The sequence below is a fragment of the Chrysochloris asiatica genome, unplaced genomic scaffold, assembly GCF_000296735.1.
Source record: "Chrysochloris asiatica unplaced genomic scaffold, ChrAsi1.0 scaffold00010, whole genome shotgun sequence".
Lineage (NCBI taxonomy): Eukaryota > Metazoa > Chordata > Mammalia > Afrosoricida > Chrysochloridae > Chrysochloris > Chrysochloris asiatica.
The window spans coordinates 13,110,698-13,125,788 of record NW_006408528.1 but is presented as its reverse complement, the minus strand read 5'-3'; the positions used below and the strand labels follow the sequence as shown (position 1 = coordinate 13,125,788).

At 42.5% G+C, this 15,091-nt stretch overlaps 1 protein-coding gene across 2 annotated transcripts in view; it reads left to right on the top strand.

The window, feature by feature from the left end:
* Positions 1–3,130: 3,130 nt before the first annotated feature.
* The window catches only part of CASD1 (CAS1 domain containing 1), a 102,057-nt gene continuing 90,096 nt past the window's right edge, over positions 3,131–15,091 (top strand). Inside the window, exon 1 of one of the 2 annotated variants that reach the window (XM_006834284.1) lies at positions 3,131–3,466. In XM_006834284.1, coding sequence (XP_006834347.1) covers positions 3,334–3,466 — 133 coding nt within the window. In that variant the 5' untranslated portion in view covers positions 3,131–3,333. The remainder of the gene's footprint in view (positions 3,467–15,091) is intronic. The other variant, XM_006834285.1, reaches the window with a different exon arrangement.

Genomic DNA, 15,091 nt, shown 5'->3' with positions numbered 1-15,091 from the left:
TTGTCTCTGGAAAGAAAGCTATCTGGGCATTCCATTAGGAAAGCAAATCCCACCCCAAAAGGGGAACTGGACAAGCAGGCATGTAAAGAAAGTGATGCGTCATCTGTTTTTCTCCAGTGCAGCAGTCCAAAGGCTTTAAGAAAAATATCAGCTCCATCTGTCCAAGACTCCAATGACAGAAATGGACTGAGCAGAAAGACTGTTGAGGAGAGTGTTCACCGCTGAATACGCAATCCCAGTACCTACAAGAAAATCCATAATTTTTTCTCCCAGTTATTTTTACCCAGGGTTCCTGAGGGTCAATAAGAATATTTTGTGATAGATCATGATGGATCCCCAGGCATCCTCAATCATCCCCAGAGGCCGATTGCTCCAGTGTCTGTCGATTAACCTGGTGGTTCATGTCGTCCCTAGGGCCCCCTTTCCTTTGGGGGCACTCATTCTTCCAAAGTCCAAATTTTTTGCAATAAGCACACTGGTTTCCCTTTAGTGGTTTCCAAGACCTAGTTGCCTCAGAGAGGGTTCCCTGCTGAGGCCCCAGAACCCTGCCTTGGGTGATTTCCAGAAAGATGTTAACTGCTTGAGTCTTTGTTGTTGTTGTTGTTTTTAAGTGCTGTTGAGTCGGTTCCGACACATAGCGACCCTGTACAGGGTTTCCGAGGCTGTAAATCTTTATGGGAGCAGAAAGCCTCATCTTTCTCCCGCGGAACAGCTGGTAGTTTTGAACTGCTGACCTTGCGGTTCGTAGCCCGATTCGTAACCACTACGCTACCAGAGCTCCTTTGCCTGAGTCTTTATCTGCTCTCCATTGTTGAAGACATTAAAGGCAGCATCTAATTACGAGAGACTCATTCCTACCACTCTGTCCAACTTCTGGAGTTTCTTCTGAATGTCTGGAGGGCTTTAAGAAACGAAAGTCATGTTAATCATACGTACATTGTTGGGGCCCTGCAGATCCAGATCAGTGTACTTATGGTAAGGGGACCTCTGAGTTTTTGCTGGACTGTGTACCACATTCAGGCTCTTCTGTTTGGTGACTCCCTTCTTCATTCCTTCCAGAATACACCTCCTACAGTGGTTTAATAACAGATGACCACCATCCTTGGGGTTCCAGTCTGGCTCGGTTAAAGGAATATCTACAGCTGAATCCGGAGTATCACTTGGATTTTCGGTGTGAAGCCACTGGACTTATTCCCAAGCCTTATCTAAGACCAGCTGACACTAATTGCTAGTCACAAGCAAAGTTAGTGAGACCTGGATGTTTGCCCAATTGGGATGGCGAGTGGCAAAAATAGTGGTGACCAAGTCTGTGACCTCAAAAGGGTCTGTTCAAGGAGGGTTAGAATTTTTCCAACTTAACAAATCTGAAGTGGAAAATGGGGTGTGGGCCCAATAATATTAGCTCCTGGCTGACATGAGGGGAGTGTGAGGCAATTGGTTGATGAGTATTCACTACAATCTGATCTTTCAGTGTTTCCTGGTCTATCCTAACTGTTCAACTTTCCTTAGAAACTACTGGAAATTCTTTTCTCCCTTCTTACTCCCTCGCTTTAGGTCCTATCTGAACCATTAGCTGATTTCTCTTCATCCTAGCATTCTTGCTATGCAGCGTCACAAAGGCTCTTACATGAGGTATTTCATCCCATTTCCTCCATCTTTGACAAAAGAGCACTAATTACAAGATGGTAAAATAATTTAAGGATCCATTTAAAGGTCATTTTTTTACCCAGACTCAAGATGGTACATAGGCCAGGTCAGGTACAGTAAAACATCATTTCTTAGTCATAGGAGTATCCTATGCACCTAAACCCATAGGTGTACCAATCAGACAAAATTCGTCCCAAGGGACTCTTTCTTTCGGAATGGAGGCTCAGGCTCCCGCTGTACAGAAGTTAACCTTACAAAAACCATAGACACACTCAAAGGCAGTTTGGTCCTGGTGCCTCAATGTGCAGTATCAACATACAGCATGTGGATCAAAAGTGAAAGCAATCGTGGGCGCTGAGGACCCAGAACCCAAGGCTCCCAAGAAAAAGTTTTCCTGTATCACTACTTGGAACATTTGGGGACTTAATCTCCTGGCTCCACCAGTCCAGGTGGCCAGTAGGCTTCCCAACAAGTAAGGTGTAGTCCTCGAGGTTCCAGACGTGGTCTCCAGAAATGTTGCCAAGCAAATGAGGGCTAGCTGCCTGTCACTGTATTCAATCACAGAGACAGGGTGAGATCCAGTATCTCGCTTTATTAGCACAAAGCATCAATGGGCTCAAGCATGGCAATGATAGTGGGATTGGGCAGTGTTTCGTTCTGCTGTGCATAAGATTGCTATGAGTCAGTACCAACTCAATAGCACCTAACAACAACAAGCAATCTGGAAGATACCGGGAAGAGCTTCCCAAAGTTGCCTTGCTAGATACAAAACCTTTACACATTATATATTACACATTAAATTACAGCTGGAATAAACAATTACCCTTTTATTACATTAACATTTCCTCAAAACAAAGGAACATGTGTTTCTTTATCATAGATTGTTATCACCAGGGCCATTTCAACTAGTTCCTGAAGCCTTTGATCTTATGGCAGAGGTTAACTTCTTCTGGTATGAAAGTACTTAAACCATTTTTTTCTTGACTTCCTTGCCTAGTTTAACTTTGGTCAAGAAGACATCTGTATCAAAATTGCCATCAATTTCATCACCAGGCCAATGGGTTAGTGATCTAGACTAACTAGACAGCGTAGCAATAACTCCACGTGATGGTGATGGGACTCAGGGAGTGGAAATCTTTTATAGGGGAAAGGGTGAGCAGGGTCATGTGTACTTTTCTTTCGGAACTGTGCTCAGGTAGTGGCGAATAAACCAAGAGTCTCAGGGCCTTCATCTAAGGCAGGCTGGGACCCCAGGGCCCCTCTGTAACCCTCCCCATGTCCTTGTCACTGCTGCTTGCCGCCCGTGACCCGATGACCCCTGAGGGCCGCTTAGGGCCCATGACCCCGAAACACTGGGCATCCGGACCCCCCTCGCAGGCGCAGCCGCTATTAAGGCAGGAGGCTAAAGGGGAGGAGGAGGAAGGGGAGGAGACAGGCGTCCAGGGCGCCTGGGGAACCGGCACGGCGGAGCAGCGGCGGCGGGGTTGGGGGGAGGCCGCCGAGACGGCCGCGGCCGAGGAGGGGCAGGCTGAGGCCGGGGGTGCGGCAGCGGCGGTGGGGTCAGGCTGCCCTGCGGGAAGTGCGGGTGGCGGCGGCGGGGGCTGGCGGCGGCAGCAGCCCCAGTGCTGCCCCTGTGCGGCGCCCCTTCCCCGCCTGGCCGCGCGCTGTTGTCATGGAGAAACCAAGATGGCGGCTCTGGCCTACAACCTGGGCAAGCGGGAGATCAACCACTACTTCAGCGTGAGGAGCGCCAAGGTGCTGGCGCTGGTGGCCGTGCTGCTGCTAGCCGCCGGCCACCTTGCCTCCCGCCGCTACCGAGGTGAGCGGGCCCTCCCCCTGCCCGGGCCGGCCGGGGGGAGGTGGCGACGCGGAGGCGGGAGGCCGCCCCCTTGCCAGACACACGCCTACGCTCTCGTGGCCTCTTGCCAGCCCTGCCGGCCGGCCCTCAGGGGAGGCAGTGTCCCCATGTGCCCCCAGGTGTCCCCGTCGGGCTGAACGGACCCCAGTGCGGGTCGCCACAAGTCGATGGGCCGCGGTCCTGGGCCCCCCGTGTGCCCGCGCGAGGTCGAGGGCGTCACCCTTGGCCCGACACGAGGGTCTGCAGGATTCCCGACCCTGCGCGAGCTGGGCGGGGGGAGGAGTCGTGCCAAGCCAGTGGCTCAGGGGCTTGAGGTCGGGAGGGCGGCCCCGGGGGCCAGACCAGGGCTCCGTGCGGGCGAAGGCCACTGTGCCAGGAATCAGGGACATCGCGGCCTGGAGTGGGGGCGCAGATTCCACGTCCTGGGGGTCGTGTTCGTTAGCCTTTGTTTTCACAGGCCTCAGTCATCTTCACAGCTGGGCCAAGCTGTTAGCCACGAGGGCCGCCTCATTTTTCTTCACTGCCAGGGCGACAGCTGGCAAAGATGCCCGCGTTCAAATGGAGGAAGTGCCCTCCAAGTCTTTGTGGTTCGGAAGCGCTTGAATGGTTCTGGTTGCACACTTTTATAAAGTAAAGGCACTGGGACAGTTGTTTATAAAGAAGTTATGAGTTGTCAGGAGATGATGTGGGTAGAATAAGACAAGTTGGATGAAAAGAAGCAGTTAGAAAGTAGGCCTTTGCAGTGGGTTTTCAAATTTGGTGCAAAGGGGAAAAAGAAATATGACTACTTGAAAACAAATTATCCTTAAGTAATCAAGGAATATTTCCTTGACCTTGTTGATTTTTTTTTTTCTTTTTCTTTTGCTCTGTATAATGTTACTAGGCGAGAAACAGGCGAAGGAAAATTAATAATGGTAGGATCTTTTATTTTTGGCTCTTAGTACTATCAAAGCTGTTATCTGGACAGCTCTTGGTGACTGGGAGATTAATTGCTCGAGGTGTAATGTGTAATGGGCAGGTGCACATTTAACGTGTTACCACTTTAACTTCACACCTACCTTGCCTAAATATCAGTAAAAATAGGGTACTGGAATCTGAGCTGCCCTCTCATCCCAGCAAACCTTTAAGTGTAGGACATTTTGATTAGCTTTGCTGCTTTGTTTTCTCCAACTCTCAAGGAGAAAAGTATCCTATACTCTAGTATTATACCAGGTGAACAGCTCTTTAGATGAGTATGATAAATAGTTTTAAAAAGGATTGATTGTGTTCTTGCCCTCTCTTCTCCACCGCACTACAGGTCACCTCATTTGACTTGGCAGGGTTCATCTGCAGTCACTGTAGCAAAAATCCAAAATGTTCTTTCCTACATGGAAATATGCAAAATACAGCTGGCAGTGTTGCTGCATTCATTGCTTGTAGTTTTCAGGGAAAATTTCTTATAATTACTAATCACTTTATGTTACTTTGATGTAAGATAACAGTGATCAAATTCAATTTTGATGCAGGCATAATGTGATGGTGATTGTTGTTAGGTGCTGTTGGGTTGGTTCCAATTCATAGCAATCCCATGTACAACACAGCAAAACACTACCCTGTCCTGCACTTTTATAACTCACGGCAGTACTAAAGATAAACACCTAACTCCCTGCCTACCTCCTTTTTAATTGTGTTTTTCTCTTTTGATAAGCTTTGTGTACTATTATATTTATATTATATATTTCATTTTATCAGGTTCTGGCTAAAGCCTGGAGAATAGAAAGTCAGATGGGACTCTATGAGTCATTGTAGCAATCTGGGGGTGTTTGTAAAGCCTCCTCCAGAAGGGAGGCATCAGCTTCCTTAGGTGCTCTAGTGCTGTAAGTGTGAAGCAGTACACCTGGCGTATGTTCTTGCCTGAATGTCAAGAAGTTGAGCCAGAGACTTGGAAAAACAATCTTACCAGGAAGTTTTCACCCATTGTCATGCTCAGTCTGGTACAATGTCCTTCAAACAAAGGTAATCATACACTTGAATCACAATATCATAAATCATTAGAATAAGAAAGAACCTTTTAATTAGATAAAGGGTTTTAGGCTGCATATTAAAAGCTATGGTATAGGGCTACAAGTGTTATTCATACAGGACAAAGTAAAGACACATACTCAGTAGCTCCTGATTGAAAAACTATGGAAAGTAAAAGAATTCTGTGCTATATAAAGTAAAGCTTGGGACACTATAGAAAATACTGCTTTCTAACATGGAGTACCTATTATACGCCAACCACTGTTCTAAAGGTTTCAATTCATTTTGCTTTTATAGTCATCTGTGGTGCTGTAGGATAAGCACGCAACCATAAAGTCAGTTTGAACCTCAAGGCTTCCGGTTCAAACTTAGCAGCTGTTCCTCACTGTAAGCCAGGACTGGACGGCACTTCATACTACTACTATACTATAAAGTCAGTACTGTTAGCATATTTTATCCTCCGCCACCACCACCACCCCCTTTATAACTCCATTTTTAAGATCTTGAATCAGGATGCCTCTTTAAAAATCTCATGTTAAAGTTTAGTTGGTAACGTTTTTTTCTTCTTAATTGGACAGTAGTCCACTTGGTTCCTACTCATAAAAGTTTGGTGTGATTTTGATAAGTACCCTCAAGTCATTTTTGGCTCACCATGTATAAGGTTTCTGAGGAGTGGGTTTCAACCACCACCAACCTTGCAGATTAAGTCCATTGTTAAAGGTCATACCAGATTCAGTGAATTAAAATAGTGCTTACATTTTTAAAATAAAGCCTGAGAGATTAAATTGCCTAAGGGTTCAGAATTGAGCTAGAATTTGTTGTTATTGTTATATGCTATCTAGTCACTTAAGATTCATAGTGACTGTCTACAATTTAGTGCCAATCAGTTAGTGGACTCATGCCATTCTACTTTCTCAAAGCTTCTTAGATGGTGGGGATACAGAAGATGAGCGTGAGAAAGCATTTTCATGCCACCTGAGTAATGCTTTCTTGCTGCATTTCTGTATCATCCCCACCATCAGGCCAGCTGTGAAACTTGTTGTGAGTCAGAATTAACTCTGGATGTCATAAAACAATCTAAAAACTTCTATGCAACCTCTCAGTACCAGCCAAGATTTTCCTTTATTTTTCTAGGTGAGAGATTAACTAAAGGTTTTATGTGTAAAACTTTAAAATCTGACCCTTGCCCACTCTTTATTATCTGTGCTTTTTTCCCTTATTTATAAACTTTGGCTCATAGTTCTCACTTTTCTTTAAATATGCTTTGTCCTTTTAGATATTTCAAAGTTTTCTGAGTTTTGCTGCCTGCATTAACCTTGTTTTCCTTGAAAGAAACTATTTCCTTCAAGGCCTGGTTCAAATGTCACCATTGCAGAAGTAGGCATTAGAAATCCAGTGTTTCCACAACAATTTATATGCTTATTTTGTACTGTCGTAACGTGTAGTGTATCCATCTCCACATGAACTTCCAAGAGTATCCTGTTCTCCTTTGACTCACCTGAGCTTAACCTGCAGTAGGAACTTCTTAAATACCTATTAGATAGATTTTCAAAGTTTTTCATTCCTTCCTTTTTCCTCTCTGCATTTGGTTCTTCTGTAGTTTCATGTTCTGATAGCATGTTCTAATGTCAATTTTAGAAAATATGAGGCTATCCCCATTTTTAATGTTTTCATGTAATATAGTAGAATTATGAACTCCTAAAGTGGCATTGTAGGGTAAACACTGGACTGCGAACCACAGGGTTGGCAATTTAAACCTATCATTTGTTCCTCAGAAACTTTTTGCAGGGTTGTTATGAGTCAGAATGACTCGATGGCACTTAATTATATTTTTAAACATAATTTTTTTTAACTATATTTTTTTCTAAATTGATCAGTCTCTAACATTGCTGTATCACAAAGCATCTATTAGTACTTTGCATATTAGAAATAACATTTTTTGTGATTTGTCCATTAATTTTGTTAAATTCTATCACTAGACATACTAAATGCAAATATTAGATATTATTGGGTGTTTTGAAGAAAAGTGAGTTGAAAGTTTCAGAGATTATCTGAAGAAACAGCCCTAGATCTCTTAACCATTTTTTTGACTCATCAAAAGTTTTGGAAAATTCCATTATCTTTTAATTCCACTTTCCCACAAACGTTTTGTTATCCCCTTATATATGACAATATTTATAATGCACTTCCAAAGAAAAAATATTGGAGATTATTTTCAGCACAGAATAAGGTTGTTGTATGCCGTGGAGTCGGTTCCGACTCATAGTGACCCTGTACAGGGTTTCCGAGGCTGTAAATCTTTATGGGATCAGAAAGCCTCATCTTTCTCCCGCTGAGTAGCTGGTAGTTTTGAACTGCTGACCGTGAGATTAGCAGCCCGATTCGTAACCACTATGCTACCAGAGCTCTTGTTAAGTTTTAGGCAAACCGTAGTCTATAGATTATAATGTAAATTTTATGATCTAGTGTTTTCATGGTTCAAAGTAGAAAACGCTCAGCTCTGTTATGATTGATTCACTCTAAAGATGCAGTCTGCTAGAATATAGAATTCAAAGGAAAATGTAAGTTGTATTTGTTTTTTTGTAAGATACCAAATATTTTCTTTAGTTGTTACTTTTTTCTTTAGCTTTTGTTTCATTTTGCAGATGTTTTTAAGTGTTTTTTTTTTTTCTGTTTTAGAAAACTCATGTCTAAAAGCTTACCCTATAGATTGACAACCAGAATGCTTATGGTTAAGATAATGAAATGAAGAATAGAGGAGCTATTCATCCACATATTCTTAGCATTGGAAATACGGGAAGTAGATAATCCCATCTCTTACATTGATTGCTTTTTTAATTGCATTCCTAGCTAAATTTATCTGAGCACTTGCCAACTTTCATTTCACACTACTTGTATTTAAGTGACTGCTTAAATTGTAGTTGTTGTTGTTGTTGTTATGTGCTGTGGAGTTGGTTCTGACTCACAGCAACCCTGCACAGGGTTTCTGAGGCAGTAAATTTTACGGGAGCAGAAAGCCTCATCATCTTTCTCCTGCGGAACAACTGGTAGTTTCGAACTGCCAACCTTGAAGTTAGCAGCCCGATTCATAACCACTACACTGCCAGAGCTCCTTTAAATTGTAGTGTTGTTGTTGTTGTTAAGTGCCGTCGAGTCGGTTCCGACCCATAGCGACCCTGTACAGGGTTTCCAAGGGTGTAAATCTTTACGGGAGTAGAAAGCCTCATCTTTCTCCCGCGGAGCAGCTGGTAGTTTCGAACCGCTGACCGTAAGGTTCGCAGCCCAATTCGTAACCACTACACTACCAGAGCTCCTTTTAAATTGTAGTAGGCAGTTGAAAAAATGTCCGGGAGTTTGCTTGGGTGAATTTTGGAAAGGAAAACAAATGTCAGTAGATATTTATATAAAGTTAGTATACATAATAAAAATGTGGCGCGTTAACATTTTAACCTCTAGATTTACATTTACTTATTTGATCGTAAAATAACTTCCTTCTCAGGAAATAAGATACTGCTTTAGTTTTATAGTATGGATTTTATGAAATTTGCTTTTCTAGATCAGATTAATTTTTACTCAAGTAACACTTTACTATATTTATTATTTGGTAGCAAATATTTAAGAAATATATATTTTTGTCTTTTGTGCTGTCCAATTAGCAATTCTTTGCATCACTACTATTTTTAAAATTAAATTTTCACTGTTAAAATAACTGGTAGTTTTTCTCTTACTTGACCCTGACTCATAGGTGCCAAACTACAAGGCTTGTATCATACTAGCATTCATTAGAAAATTAGGACTTCTTCTTGGAAAGACATTAATCTCTAAAAATATTACCTTTATTGTGACTTTTAGTTAGTGACAACATCAAATCTCTTTTAAAGTGGGTTTTTTTCTAATGAGTCCTTGGGTGGTGCTAATGGTTAAGCACTCAGCTGCTAACTAAAGGTTTGGTAATTCAGTCAATTTAGGAGCTCTAATGGTTGTTGTTGTTAAGTGCCGTCGAGTTGGTTCCGACCCATCGCGACCCTGTGTAGGGTTTCAGAGGAGCAGCTGGTAAACTTGAACCGCCGACCTTACAGTTCCAACAGCTTTGCAGTCTGGTGCATTAACCCACAGCACCACACCAGAACTCCTCATAGTGAATTACAAGCTGAGCTGGTAAACATCGGGTCAACAGTTTGAATCTACTAGTCACTTTGCGAAAGAAAGATGAGGCTTTCTGCACCCGTAAAGATTGGTGTGTGGCCACACCACCCTGAATACACCTGATGTCTTCTGATTTCAGAAGCTAAGCAGGTTTGGGCCTGGTTAGTACTTGGAAGGGAAATCATCTGGGAGTACTAGGTACTGTTTGCATTTAAGGAGCTCTGGTAGCATAGTGGTTATGAGTCAGGCAGCTAACCTCAAGTTTAGCAGTTCGAAACTGCCAGCCATTCCACGGGAGAAAAGTGAGACTTAATGCTCCTGTTAAGATTGACAGCCACGGAAGCCCTATGCAGGGTTGCTATGAGTCAGAACCAACTCCACAGCATACCACCACCACCACCACCACCACCACAGGAGCACAGTGGAAGAAAGGCCTGGCAATCTACTGCAATAAAAACCAGCCATTGCAAACTTGTTGAAACACAGTTCAATTCTGACATACTTGGTGTTCCAGTCAATCAGGATTGACTCAATGCCTCATAGTGGTGATTTTCCAATATGGGGCCATCATATTTATGCTGCTAATTTCTAATGACTACATTACTGATATTATGTATGGGTAATAATATTAAGATGGTAAAAGAACTCTACATTTTAAAATACACTTTCTGTTGGAGAAAATACTGGTTATTTTAGATGTTGGTGTGATGCTTCTGTCTCCACAAAATTATAATCATAACCCATAACATAATTCCAGATAGAGATGATTGAACATGTTCCGTTTTTAAATCCTGAAACTAAACCCACTACTATGGGGTTGATTCCGATTTGTAGTAGTATTATATAGGGTTTCCGACACTGTAAAACATTTTTTATTGTGAATTATGTGGGTTTACATGGGAGAACATTAGTTTTACATTCATCCTATCATATTTCATTTCATTGCAATGATTACAATCCCCTCCATGCATCATCAAACAACCAGAGGGTACATCCCACAGGCCTGCCCCCTGGCTTCCCTCCCTGAGTCCCCAGCCACTCCATCTGTCCACTTCATTGTATTTGCCTACATTTTTTACATCACTGTTTCTCTGGGTTGGGTCCTACACTCAGCTCTTCTCACTTGATGGTCCCAGGGACCTCCACTCCTGGACTGCAACATCAGTCACTCCCCTCCTTTTGTTACAAAACATCTACCTTTACATTTCCGAACCTCTCAGTCAGTCTTGATAGCAATTATTCACTATTGTACTGCACGAGTCTTATCCCCATCTCCTTTCAATAGCCCCGTCCCAACAGGTTGGAAATCATTCAGTGGAGAGTCTGTCTTCTCCTGCCCCATCTGAATCTAGGGTCCCTCTTGAAAGCTTGTAAGACAGTCACTTCTTGCCTTTGTAGCACCCCCCTTTCCCCCAATTTTGGTTAGCCAATGTCTAAGTTGCTCATCCCTGTCTTCCCTGTGTACCGATGGGGTGGGAGTGATCCTCGCTATAAAGATTTGTTACCTTTTTTGAGCTACTACATAAGGAGCTCTGGTAGCGTAGTGGCTACGAATCGGGCTGTGAACCTTAAGGCCAGCAGTTCGAAACTACTAGCTGCTCCATGGGAGAAAGATGAGGCGTTCTGCTCCCATAAAGATTTACAGCCTTGGAAACCCTGTAAAGAGTCGCTATGGGTCGGAACCGACTCAACGGCACTTAACAACAACAACCTAAGTATAGGTAAAATTCATCAAATTCTAGCAGGTTACTCTTTTTTTTCCCTCTTTTGTCTTCTAGTCAAGATCCGATCATCCAGCCATTGAAGCCAAGTGGGTACTATCTGCAAGTATGGGTGTTCTTGTGCATCTCCCCTCACTTCATATCATCTGGACCCTTCGCTTTCTGCTCTAGTCTTCTGTGGCCATGTCACTGCCTCTGGGCCCAGGAGTCCCTGGGTCTTGCCATACTGCTGGCCAACCAGGTCTCCACCTGGGTTCACAGGAGTTTTTTGATTGATTGTGTTGTTAAGTTCCTCTGTCGCATTGTCGAGTTTCTTTCTGGTTGTTCTATCCCTTTTCGAGAGTGGTGTGTTGAAATCTCCCACAATAATTGTGGCTTTATCTATTTCTTTCTTCAATTCCATTAAGGTTTGCTTCATGTATCTTGGTGCTCTTTCTTTGGGAGCGTATATGTGTATTATAGTTATGTCGTCTTGCTCGATTGACCCTTTGATCATGAGATAGTGTCCTTCTTTGTCTCTTATGCTGGTTCTTATCTTAAAATTTACTTTGTCGGAGATTAGTATCACGACTTCTGCTTGTCTATTGTTACACTTGGCTTGGTACATTTTTTTCCATCCTTTAACTTTTAGTCTGTTTTTGTCTTTGTGTGTAAGGTGTGTCTCTTGCAGGCAGCATATTGATGGATCTTATTTTCTTATCCATTCTGCCACTCTTGTCTCTTCACTGGTGCATTCAATCCATTGACATTCAATGTAATTATCAATAAGTATGAGTTGATTGCTGTCATTATGCTGCTTTTTTGGCTGTGCTGTTTGTTCTTTAGTTTTGCTTTCTTTCTTATGTTGGCTTTACGCCCTTTGAGTTGTTTCTGGTCAGTTTTCCCCTAGTTTCTCTGTTCACTTGTTCTGCTTGGGAATTCGTTTTTATGATATGTTGTGGAGTGTTAACTTTCTTTGGGGTTACCCTGTAGTCTACTGACTTTTCTCTGCATTTAGGATCCTTCATTGTAACCTGTAATTTACCTGGCATCCTCACCACCTGGGCTTCCATTGCTACGTTTGTCCCTTCTTTGACATTGATAAGTTTTTGGCCTTCAGTTGATCTCCCCGTTCTTTTGAGTTTGTCATTCTAGTCTTGTTCTGTTCTGGACTCTGCTATCTGTTGGCTGTGTTCCAGGTGGTGTTGCCATACCTGTCAATTTTGTTTTTTGTCTGTTCTTCTTGGTTTTCTATCCACAGCACTCCCTTTAGGATATTTTGAAGTACTGGGTTGGTATTGATAAAATCTTTTAAATTCTGTTTATCCTGGAATGTTTTGATCACATCATCATATTTGATTGATAGTTTTGCTGGATAGACGATTCTTGGTTGACAGTTTTTTTCTTGCAGAGCTTTGTATATGTCTCCCCATTGCCTTCTTGCCTGCATGGTTTGTTCTGAATAGTCAGAGCTTAATCTTATTTGCTTGCCTTTATAAGTTATATTTCTTTTCTCCCTGGCCACTTTTAGTATTATTTCCTTGTCTTTGATTTTGGAGAGCTTGAGTCACAGGAGTCTTTTGAATGTGGTCGGACTTAGCTCCCAACTTCATTGCTGTTTTTCCCTTCTTCCCCTTACCGGTGACCTACGTGGCCATCAGCCAGACCACATGCCTGCTCTGTATTCCCCTTGAGTCATAGTCTTAGAAGGGGGTTTGTCCTGAAGGGACCTGACCACTTGCCTTGATGGCTCCCGGGCGAACAGCTTACTTGTTCTTGTAGTAATCAATCAGACTGCTGTTAATCGTTTTTTATTTTTCCTGCTGGTCTTTCTTTCATGAAGTATCTTCTGTTCTAGCCCCTCCAGACTGATCTATTTGTCCTTTCAAGTGGAAATTTCCTACCTGAGAAGATTCTGGATGGGGTTCAGGATTCCACCTATGGTCTTATGCAATGCAAAGACTCCACAGGAAGCCTCGTTCACTGGGCAACTTCTAGCCCCCTTTAAGGTATTCCAGTCAGTTATAGGCTGAAGTTGGACTTACACGCTTTCTATTGTGATGTTTCTGGCTATTCCTTTCTCTCCCCATCAAGTATCTATTTTACAGTGATAGGCAAAGGAAACCAAGATTCAAAAGACAGCCAAGTATCTTAACATTACTCCCCACTTTTATCCATTCGAACCATGCCTCAGTCCCTGTATCCCATTGTGCATACATCATCATTTACGTCTGACCCACTTAGCCCATGCAAATCTGCCTTGTTCTTCCATTCGCCTCCCCCTTCTTGCATATTACCCCTCCGCTCAGCCAGCACCCAAGCTATCCTGTGTCTGTTCCCTACCCTTGTGCTCCGTCTTCCCCTCCCTCCCTCCTCTCACCTCATCCCATACATCCCGGTGATCAGCAAATACATACATAATTTTTTCCCCCTTTTAGGGTGGGTTCTTTTTCTTAATCTTTCACAATTATTGTCCTATGCAGTATTTCTCCTTTTTTTGACTAATTTCACTCAGCATAATGTCCTCAAGGTTCATCCATGTTATGCGATGGCTTGCAGCTTCCTTGCTGTTCTTCAGTGTAGCAAGGTATTTAACTGTGTGTATAGTTTGTTTATCCGTTCTTCAGTTGATGGGCACTTAGGCTGTCTCCATCTTTTGCTATTGTAAATAGTGCTGCTATGAACATTGGTGCGCATATATCTATTCGTGTTATGGCTCGTATTTCTTGTGGGTAAAAACCAAGTAGAGGAATTGCTAGATAACAAAGTATTTCTATGTCCAACCTTCTGAGAAACACCATATTGCTTTCCAGAGAGGTTGGACCATTTTGCAATCCCACTAACAGTGTAGGAGGGTCCCAGTTTCTTCACATCCTCACCAGCATTTATTGTACTCTGCTTTTTTGATCTTTGCTGCTATTGCTAGTGTGAGATGGTATCTCCTTGTTGTTTTTATTTGCATCTCTGGCACTTAACAACAACAACAACAATGGCTAGTGATCATGAACATTTCTTCATATGTTTGTTGATAGCCCAGATCTCTTACTTGGTGAAGTGTCTGTTCATGTCTTGTGCCCAGTTTTTAATTGGATTATTTGTCTTTTTCTTATAGAGGTGTTGGAGTTTCCTATATATTTTAGAAATGAGTACCTTGTCTGATGTGTTGTTGCAAAAGATTTTTTCCCATTCTGTGGGTTCCCTTTTTGCTCTTTTGGTGAAGTTTTGATGCACATAAGTTTTTAATTTTCAGTATGTCCCAATCATCGATTTTGTCTACTTTTGTTTATATAGTTTTCAAAATGTTTGGTAGTCTGTATATGCCCTGAATTAGAGCTATTTTTTTCATTGGTGTCACTGTTTTTTTCATTGGTGAACTTCATAATTTTGGGATTCAAATTTAGGCCTTTAATCCATGTTGAATTGGGTTTTGTATAGGGCATGAGGTAAAGGTCTTGTTTCAGTCTTTTGCATATCACTTTCCAGTTCTGCCAGCACCATCTATTACATCTTCTCCCCATGTAATACACTTAGGCACTTTGTTGAAAATCGGTTGGCTGTATGTGGATGGGTTAATTTCTGGATTCTTGATTCTGTTCCATTGATCAATGTATCTTTCATTGTACTAGTACCAGGCTGTTTTGACCACTGTAGCCATGTAGTAAACTTTAAAATCTAGGAGTGAGAGGTTTCCAACCTTGTTCTTTTTCTTAAACAGTGCTTTTCTTATCCTGGGCTTCTG